This window comes from Parasteatoda tepidariorum, chromosome 5 (assembly GCF_043381705.1).
Source record: "Parasteatoda tepidariorum isolate YZ-2023 chromosome 5, CAS_Ptep_4.0, whole genome shotgun sequence".
Classification (NCBI taxonomy): domain Eukaryota; kingdom Metazoa; phylum Arthropoda; class Arachnida; order Araneae; family Theridiidae; genus Parasteatoda; species Parasteatoda tepidariorum.
The window spans coordinates 76,220,365-76,230,608 of record NC_092208.1 but is presented as its reverse complement, the minus strand read 5'-3'; the positions used below and the strand labels follow the sequence as shown (position 1 = coordinate 76,230,608).

Sequence of the window (10,244 nt, the reverse complement as noted above, 5' to 3'; positions counted from 1 at the left end):
GTACTTGCTTTATGCAAAGGTGTTCAAGATTTGTTACCACTAACAAACTTTATAAATGAAATTATTAAGGTTGATAATATTATCATTTTCGAAGATAATCAATCTTGTATTAAATGTGTAACCAATGAAAATTCTCATGGCAGGCTAAAACATATTAATATCAAATTGAAATACATTCGAAATGCTATCACTGAGAATGATATTAAAGTTAATTATATACCAACTAATTTTCAGATTGCTGATACGTTAACAAAATCTTTGCTTAGAGTAAGACTGTCAGAAATTTTGCCTCTTTATAATGTTATATATTAATTGCATTTATGTATTGTGCGATTAAGGGCGGGTGTTGAGAAAAAACTGTAATCGCATTTATTTGGATCAGTTTTCTTCTACGTCCGCATGTTATCAGAATGTTATGCTTGGCCGTTAACTTTTGAGTCCAAGAAGGCTATAAATACCAGTAACTTTCTTTATCCGATGTTCTTTCCTATTTCTCCTATCCCAGTGCATGTTGCAACTGTGTAACTCTCTGTGTTCTAATAAACATGTCTTTCTCCGATCCACTAATCTCTGAATTTCATTACATCAACAGAAATGAAACGTGGAATGTGGCTCAATCAGTTAATCTGGTTGTTTCACCTGAGGTGGGAAATACTATACTCTTATGTGGTGAATATCTTTATGGTTCTGCCATCTATGCGTTAATAAGAGTATTGTATTCGAATAGTCCATGGTCACAAACTGGGGAGAGTGGGATACTATAAACTTTTCTTGCGTTGAAAGGAATGAAAAAAATATTACGGTGTCAACGCTGGGACTAGCACGTCCGTTCTATTATTACTAGACAGCGGATAATATGCAATTGCATACGTGCATATGCAATTGCATATTTTAGCACTTTTTGCCATTTGTGCATATAAATGCAAAAAAAGGTATATTTGCTCTTATAACTGCATATTTTCAGCATTTTATGGCTTTTCCCTCCTAAAACCATATCACTATTCTTTTTATGTTAGCATAAGGAACGCTTTAAATTTTGTTTTGTCATTCTTTATCACCTGAAAGGATCAGCTGGATTGATGTTGATGGGGGTGATTGCAATCACGTGAAAAAGATGTAGAAATGAGGTGTGTGTCGAGAAGGGGGGTACAAAGGGCACACCCAAACAGACATTCGTCATAGAAACCTCAGAAAGGGATGGTCAGATATTCTATGAAAGGATGTCTTTTCCTGGAATAAATGTCAATTTGTGTGGGGAAAATAAGGCTTCTGTGTTAGGTAGAAAATGACCTCCCTTTCCTGTAATTGATTAGTTAAAAGGTGGAGTGAATACATTTTCGGAGAGAGCTGCTATTCTAACATATTTCGATAGTCCATCCGATAGATAGACAGTTTCGACATCCATCAGTTGAATACGTAGTTAATGAAGCTTCGAACGTGATTTTTGACTGCTGAATTTTATAATATGCCAAAAATTAAGTCGACTAAACCAAACTTAATGAAGACATGGATTTCGGACTATGGGAAGGACTTTACGACCGATGGGGAAATAGTATTTTGTGTGATTTGTCAAAAACACATTTCCTGTGAAAAAAAAAGTACCAAATCGATCAACATATAAAAACTAATGCTCACTCCGCGAAGAAAAAGCAGAATACAAAAGGATTTGTTCCAAGTTTATTAACTATTCCTGTTCAAGCAGCTAAAAAGGAAAGTGATTTTTCTAGTGATTTATGCAAAGCCTTAGTAAGCAGCAATATTCCTTTTAAAAAGTTAAATAATCCAAACTTAAGACAGTTTTTTAAAAAAATATTGTACCAATTAGATCATTCCCGATAAATCGACTTTAAGAAAGAACTACTTTCAACCGATATATAATGAAGAACTGGATGATATTCGACGAGATATTGGAGATGGCCCTATATGGATTGAAGTCGATGAGACGACAGATAAGTGCGGTCGCTATATTTCTCATTTTATTTGTGGAAAAATGGATAATATTCCTACTCGACCACATCTTCTAGCAAGCAAAGCCCTTGAAAAAGTCAATCATTCAACCATAGCAAGGTTTGTCAATGATTCTATCAGATTATTATGGCCTGATAGAGATGGTTCTGAAGATGTTTTGATTTTTGTCAGTGATGCCGCTCCGTATATGGTCAAATCTGCAGCAGCACTGGAAATTTTTTATCCCAGAATGCTTCATATTACATGTTTGGCTCATGCTGTTCACAGACTGGCTGAGACTGTTCGAGAAGTATTCTCCTCTGTGAATGATTTAATTTCTAGTATCAAGAAAGTTTTTCTCAAGGCACCTGTGCGCATAAAATTGTATAAAGAAATGTATCCTGATTTGCCCTTACCTCCACAGCCTGTGATAACTAGGTGGGGTACATGGATTGAAGCTGCACGTTTTTACGCTAATAATTTTGATGCAATAAAGTCAGTTGTAGATGCAATTGACAGTTCCTGTGCTTCTTCAGTTTATGTCACAAAAGAATTACTACAGGATATCTCTTTGCAGAAGGACTTGGCCATAATTGACACTCACTTTTCTTTCTTAAGTGGAGCAATAACAAAGCTCGAAACACGAGGTCTTCCCCTGGCTGAGGCCATATCCGAAATTGAAAAAATTCAACAGTGCATCAATGCTCTTCCAGACTCAGTTGGGAAGAAAGTAAAAGAAAAATGGTGTTTCGTTCAAAACAAAAATTCGGGTTTTGCAGCAGTGAAGAAGATAAATGATTTTCTTAATGGAAACGGAACTGAACTTCCAGAGAAAGTAAAACCAATGAGTACGAAATTGTACAAGTTTTGTCCAATAACATCGGTTGACGTGGAGAGGTCATTTTCTGCTTTCAAAATGATCTTTGATGACCGACGACATCAATTCACCCTTGAAAATTTGGAAAAACACTTAGTTGTGTATTGCAACAAAAATTATTCAGTTTAATAAAATCTTTCCGGAAAATGCGATGATTTTTCTTCTCTCATTTATCATACTTCAGTTTTAGGCTTTTTCTTCAGAAATGTGTAGATTCAAGTAAGAAATATTTTGATTTTCTTCCTTTTAACAAAAAAATGTTTTAGCTGTGTTTGTTGGAAAAATTAAGTAGTAGTATTTAAATAAGTTGAACTTTTAACTTCTATTTTAAATGCATATTTCTAGTTTTAAGAGCATATATTCAAGTTTTTTAGTCATATTTGCATGCATATTTTGTCCGTTTTTTAGTGCATATAATCCGCTGTCTAATTATTACACTTCCGTTCTTTCGGAAGTGCAATAATAATATTTGTGACAAATATTCCTTGAGAGCTAACTTCCTTCTCTTAACACATTTAAGGATTTCCATTTCCTGAAAGGGAGAGGACTTCTGTTTTGAGTACTTAATGATAATTTCATTGAAGTGGCCTTATCTATTCTCTAATCAATCAGCTATAATATACCTGTGGTGTTTAATGGGAATTATTGAGCCCAAACGGTAAAAATGTAAAACCTTTAGAATAAAAAAAACGTGTATATAAATTCTGTAAACTAAGTATAATACACCTAAAGTAAGAAATGGAGAGAATTTACAGACTTGGTCTATTATCTCTAGAACTACTCGACCGATTTTGATGAAATTTGAAATGTACATGCATTGATACAATACAAAACAAATAACCATTCCACAATTGTAGTACGTACACTCTCATGATCGTACGCAACACTCGTTTGAGTCGAAAGATATGAAATTGCCACGGGAAATAATAAACTGCCTTATTTCAAGTATGAAACCCCTCTGCAAGGCCTGCATATCTGTAAGAGGGGACCATACACCCTCGTGACCCATTTTTGCTCTTTTTATTTTGTCCATTCTGCAACCGCTGTTTCATACTTGACTCCAACGGGTGTTACGCACCACCAGATGTGTGTATTGTAATTGTTGAATTGTTATTTGATTTGTGTTGTATCAATGTATGTACACATAAAATTTCATTAAAATCGGTCGAGTAGTTCAAGAGATAATTGACCAAGTCTGCAAATTCTCTTAATTTCATACACCAGTGCATATGCATACTATTTTCAAAGAGATAGTTTGTCAAACTCTAAATAGTTGAAGGTTATATTTACTCTGTGTACTTTGATATCCAGTTCTGCATGAATTATCTGTGTGTATGTGAGTTTCTGTGTCTCGTTTTCACTGACACTCTTAGGAATCATTCCTTAGTAGTAGCCGATAAGCCATGGGAAGGGGAGCGAACTGTTGATCTTATGAATTCGGATCGGTTGCGGTTTCACATATTTTTTGGTAGAGGGCAGACGTTTTTCCCCTTAGAAAAGAATTTTGTTTAAGTAACAAATTCGGTTTATATTTGATGCCTTATTGATGTATTAGATCTATTTTGATCTATTTGCCCATTAAAGAAGAGAGGAAAGAAGGAACATCAATACTTGTACGATTGCATAATGAAACTTGGAGGTGTTTAAGCATTCTTTTTTTTAACTCCTTTCTTATTCTTCTCGCATTTAAACAGATTTTGGTGTTTCGCTCATGCACCTTTCACAACTGTGATTATCAGATTTTGTTTCGCTCGTTTAAATATTTATTTGCATTTCTCAATGTGCGTATTTGTCCTTGTTTTTATAAGGTTTCTAGCTATATATATTAAGGACGGTTCTTACAGTAAATCAGTATATGAATAAGTTACCGATACGGTAAGGCTAACATAATAGGAGTTAGCATTACATACGCACAAAAAAAATTGTAGTCTGCAATTAAGACAAAATGAAATGAGCTTACCAAGTTGTCGCCTTTTCTGGCAGTAAAGTTCATTTTTACGATTAACGCAACATTCCTCCTTAATATTGCAATCTGATTGTTGTTGACAAGGCCTTAATGATGTCTGTACCTATGTATATCAAATATTAAATTTTCTCTAATAACGAAGGTAAAGTAAAAGGAATTATTAATTTCTATTCATTTATGCATTTAATTAGTTTTTAAATTATTTTTGAATTATATATTTTTTAGGGTCATGTTAAGTCACAGAAAATTTAGTGTCTTGTCAGTAAAAACTTCTTTAATCAAATTACAAAGTTCAAACTAATTTAGAATAGACAACAAATTTAGACAACAAATATAGTTCTCGAATTCAAAGTTAATGTAGAGAGTTTTGTAAAAAAAATATTTTTAAAAAATGTATGAAAGAAGTAATATTTTTTTAAAAGAAAATATTTTTTTTTAAATTTAAATGCGTAACAAAATTTGGAACAGTTTTGAATTCGAGAGTTTTGGAAAAAATATTATTAAAAAATATATAAGACAAGTAATATTTTTTAAAAATAATTTTTGCAAAAAAAAATTTAATGGTATAAATAATTTTGGCCATCAAATCTGACTGTAAATTCAATTTAAATTAAATTCTATTGGACTGTTTCAAATTATAGCAAAAATTTCAAAAATCGCTTACCATTTGAGAACAGCTCTTGTAATACGTTGTGCTTTTCATTCTTTATCTGATATAGTTTTTATTGTAAAAACTGTTTTTTATGGAGTTGGAATAATGATTATCTTATTTCTTGTATAAATAACCAATTCATAACAGATCATAAGAGATAATGTCTCATGCTCATGATTTTCTCAAATTCTTTTCATTCGTGCATTTTTTTTTTCTATTTCAAAAATTAATTTTCTGAGAGTTGAAATAATTCGTGTTTCAGTTTTTTCAATACATAAGTAATAAATAGTGCGTTTCATGCTTTTGACGCCTTATCTACTTCATTCTACATATTTCATTTTATCGTTTTATAGATTTGAAATCATGCTCATTTCAATTCTTTCGATTCATATCATCCTCATGCTTCTCATTTATTTCATTCTTCATCATGCATAGATTTTAATTGTGCATTTGCAGTTTCTTTCATGAAATTAAAATTCTGCAAATTTAATTTTTTCCAATATTGGTCATAAGTAAAAAATAAAGTATCTCCAGCTAATGATGTCTTATTCATTTCATTCTACATCAAGCATTTTTTTCAAAAAAAAGTATTATACTTTGTAGAATTGAAATCGCTCCTATCTTAATTTCTCATTAGTGATGATTGGTAATGAATAGTATGCCTTATGTTTTTGAGGTGTTATTCATTTCATTCTTAATCTTAGAATTTCTTTTTATTTTACAAATTATTTTTTCATAGAGTCAAAGACATGCTCGTTTTAATTATTCCTTTACTTACGAAGCTTAAAACATTCTATTACATAAGTATGTAATAGAATGTTTTAAGATTCTGATGCATTGTGCGTTTTATTCTACAACATGCATTTTTTTATTTCAATCAGTATTGTCAATAGAAACGTGAGAATACTTTTTAAAAAATTATTTTAAATTTTCTATTATTAATTATATTACGGTTATTTGTATGCAATGTAAATGATTTAAAGCATAGATTCTCAACCTTTTGAGCGTTGCCGCCCCCTTAAGAAGCAAAAAACATTTCAATTCCTCCCTTTGTGAAAATCCAGTTATTTAGAGCATGGTGAGGGAGCGAGGAGTGCTGAATTATACGAGACAACATTAAGCTATTTATTAAGAGTTAAATTTGTTTGGTTTTTAAAAAAATAATGTGTACATTAACTCGATACTTTTCTCACGGCAGGTAATCGCAGTATATTTGTTATAATTAAAATAAATAAGGTAATGAAAAAAAAATACAATGAAACCTATACTTAAAAAGAATGAATTAACCAATTAAAAGAACACCCAAAATAATTTTTTACACTAAAAAGTAGTATCAACGAAACATTAGTTTCTTAACGTTCGAATCAATACTTTTAGTGAGGTGAAGACGCAAGTCCCTTGTTGTTTAATTTCGAATTCATTTCTCTTTTCTTGTGACAAGATCGGTAACAACACTGAATCCACGTTCCACAAGGTAAAAGGAAGGGAAGGCATATAAAATTTTTGTTAACGATAGTCAGCAGTCCAGTGTTGAGGCGACTGATGATACCTTGAAGTCAAAATTCTGTGAGACGATCACCACTTCATTAGTTTCATTAGTTGAAAGTTTGACCAATTCCTCAAAAATCAGAACGACTGCTGTTTCAATATTCACAAAAGGGTTCATGACCCAATAACCCATTGAGGTACTTCCAGGGAACAAAACATCTTTAAAATCGTCAGAAAAGTTCAAGTTCAAAAAGTCAAGGTGTTGACAATATTCTTGTGCATCATCAAAACGAATAGAGCGAATTTCACCTGTTTGGCTGAACTCATTTCAACCAAAATTATGCTTCCACACAATGAGTTTTTTCAGGAAGGCATAAATGACTGATTTTGTAGGGATCAAATTGAGCTCGTCGCCTTGAACTTGTAAATTAATGCCATTAAATTTTACAAATAAATCCGCCAAAGTCTTTCTTAAATTCTAGCAATCTGTCTCTGAGAGCTTCATCTGATTTAGAGGAACTCAAACGTAGAGTCGAAAAGATTCCAAAACCTATTGAGATAGGCGCCTTTGGAATGTCAGAGAATCTCAGTGTGCAGTAGCAAGCGATAGAATATTTCATCATACATGGTTGTCCGAATAATCAATTGTTGAGAGCATTACTGTAAAATTTGTTGACAGCAAATATGACATATTGCAATAACTGATGCAAGCGATCACTAAGATTTTTTCCTACTAAATACTGTCTATGAATCACGCAGTGAACAGCTAAAATATTTGGTATTTCCCTTTCCAAAATGGCGATAAACCCACGATATCGACCCACCGTTGCAGGAGCAATCCATCAGTGGCAATCGACATTAAATAATCTTGGACAGTATTAAAAATAGATTGACCTTTGGGATCTTCAATCAATCTTCTTACAAAAGCATCTCTTGAATACTTTTTCCTACCTTCACAAACCGGACATACGCCTACTGTAAAGCCTACATTGCATGGCAAGTTTGATTCATCGACTTGAAGGGAAAATTCGTTGGATATCAAAAGTTTGCATAAATAAACTTCAACGTTTTCAGCCATTTCACCATTTCGTCCCAGCCCTGTATCGTTTCTTAATGTTATATTTTTGATTACATTGGATGTGTTTGGATGGTGTAAAATAGTTTCTAAAACTTCCTTGACAACCGGCAGTATCAACTTTGAGCCTCTGATATGAGCTTTCTCAGAATTAGCAATAAATTTTGATATATTATAAGAAGCTATCAAACAATCGTCGCATTTTTGTGATGAGATTGCTAGCAACCCTGAGACCGAAGGTTCCTTCAGAAACTTGTCTTTGATATTCGTGAAAAATTACAAATTTTTATTTTGTTTCTCAGGATGAGTTTTTTGCAAATGCTCCTGCTAACGGAAAGATTTCATTGTCTCATTAGATAAAACTTTGCCACAAAGTAAACTTCAAGTACGTGGCACGGTATTGATGACACTTCTTTTTTTAACCGACATTGTTGATGGCAGCAAAACACAAAAGATGAAATAAAATCAACTATTTCTCCAAATTAATAAATAATTTATGGTAAAGAACTAATTCACGCACATAACTGGCCAAATAAACAATGAGATCGAATCGAAACCGGGGAAAAAACTGTAAGGAAGGTAACGAAAATCATCATAAGAAACACGGGTCAAATGAAACATTCATATCGAAAACTCATGCACTTCGATTTCCGCCAAATGGCTTGAATGAGTCATAGCCCTTCGCCAAATAGCTTGAATAAATCAGAGGCGAAAACTACTAACTCATGCGCTGCGCTGTGTTGGTTCGGAACGGAGAACAGGTGTCGCATAAGTTCGTTTTATTGGTGATACAAAAGGTGTATCGGATAATCTTAATTTATTATATTAATTTAATCTTTTTTCTTTAATATTAATTTTAGATTAATTTTATTTATTAAAAAAATGTAATTTAATAATTTTATTTGGAAGTTTTAAAATTAAATTTGAATGGCAAAACATGCTCATCGCCCCCCTACCGCCCAAAACAAGTTCACCGCCCCTCAGTATACTCCCAACGCCTTGAAGAGGGCTGCATCGCCTCCGTTGAGAAACAATGATTTAAAGTATTTCAATTTAATTTTGTCATGAAAATACAAGTTGTATGCCATCTAGATTAGAAACAAGGAATAAATTACTAATAAATTAGGAGAAAATTAGGAATAACAAGACTAAGAAAGGCATTGCATTACCCTTACCATTGTAAAAACCTCTTGATTTTTGGATTTAGCTGAATTTTCCATCTTAGTAGATTTGTATTCTTGATTCAAATTGCATTAAATTTAGTAACTAAATTAGCAGTTTTAAAATATTTGTAGGAAAGTTACTGAAGGAAGTCATTGTCTCGGTAAATTGATGATTGCCAAAACATTTCTTAATTTAGATATTTCAAATTTTTACAACGTCTAAATAATTTCAAAATTTTTGAGTAACAAGTATTTGCAAATGTAAGGTAATCGATAATAATAGTAATTCTATAATTAAAAGGGAAAAAACATCTGAAGAAGCATCTAATCGATATTATAAAAGATAAAGTTAACAAAGTAGAAACAGACATCGGATGGCTTATGTTTAGTTTTTTTTCTTCTCCTACAAAGACTATATTTCTCGAAATTAAAAATATTTCGGATACGCAAACTTTAATATATGATAAATTTTTTAACAACTGTCTGTTTGCAGTGATTCTGAAGATGAAATTAGAATTCGTTGAAAAAATGACAACAGTTTTGATGAAAAGAAGAGCAACTGACCTTTAAAGTCCTAAAATCGAAACCTACCATAGGTTGCATTCTAATATAATATAATATAATATAATATCGTTGAGTTCTACAAGTGAACGTAAAAAAAATCGTCCAAAATCGTTACAAATTACAAAATACTCACCGATACTCTAGTCACCATTGCTGCAACACCCAGAAACAAAAGAAAAGCACACTTGTTCATAATTGAAGATGTAAGTTAAATCTAGTTCCTTTAACTCATAAGCCGAAATTTATATGTATCAGATCTCAATCAGAAAGCTGCTTACTTTAAGAATTCAATTTCGCATAATAATTTTTTTTCTGTTTTGTATCGATTCAATTAACTCATCATATTATTTCCTTCAGGTTCAGACAAATACTTTTCTATCTGGCGAAGTTTGTATGTTCACCTGGCAGAACAATCTCCTAGTCTCACGATATTATAAAATTAATAAAATATTTGTAACCTATCTAAGATAAGGTAAAGCGTAAAGTCAACACATACAATTTGTTGTGGGACA

General features: G+C 32.2%; 1 protein-coding gene across 1 annotated transcript in view; it reads right to left on the bottom strand.

The window, feature by feature from the left end:
- The window catches only part of LOC107450315 (U34-theraphotoxin-Cg1a), an 18,256-nt gene extending 8,233 nt beyond the window's left edge, over positions 1 to 10,023 (bottom strand). The window contains exons 1-2 of the mRNA XM_043053655.2: positions 9,866 to 10,023; positions 4,785 to 4,893 (exon numbers count right to left, since the gene is read on the bottom strand). Coding sequence (XP_042909589.1) covers positions 4,785 to 4,893; positions 9,866 to 9,925 — 169 coding nt within the window. The 5' untranslated portion in view covers positions 9,926 to 10,023. The remainder of the gene's footprint in view (positions 1 to 4,784; positions 4,894 to 9,865) is intronic.
- Between the last annotated feature and the right edge of the window lie 221 nt (positions 10,024 to 10,244).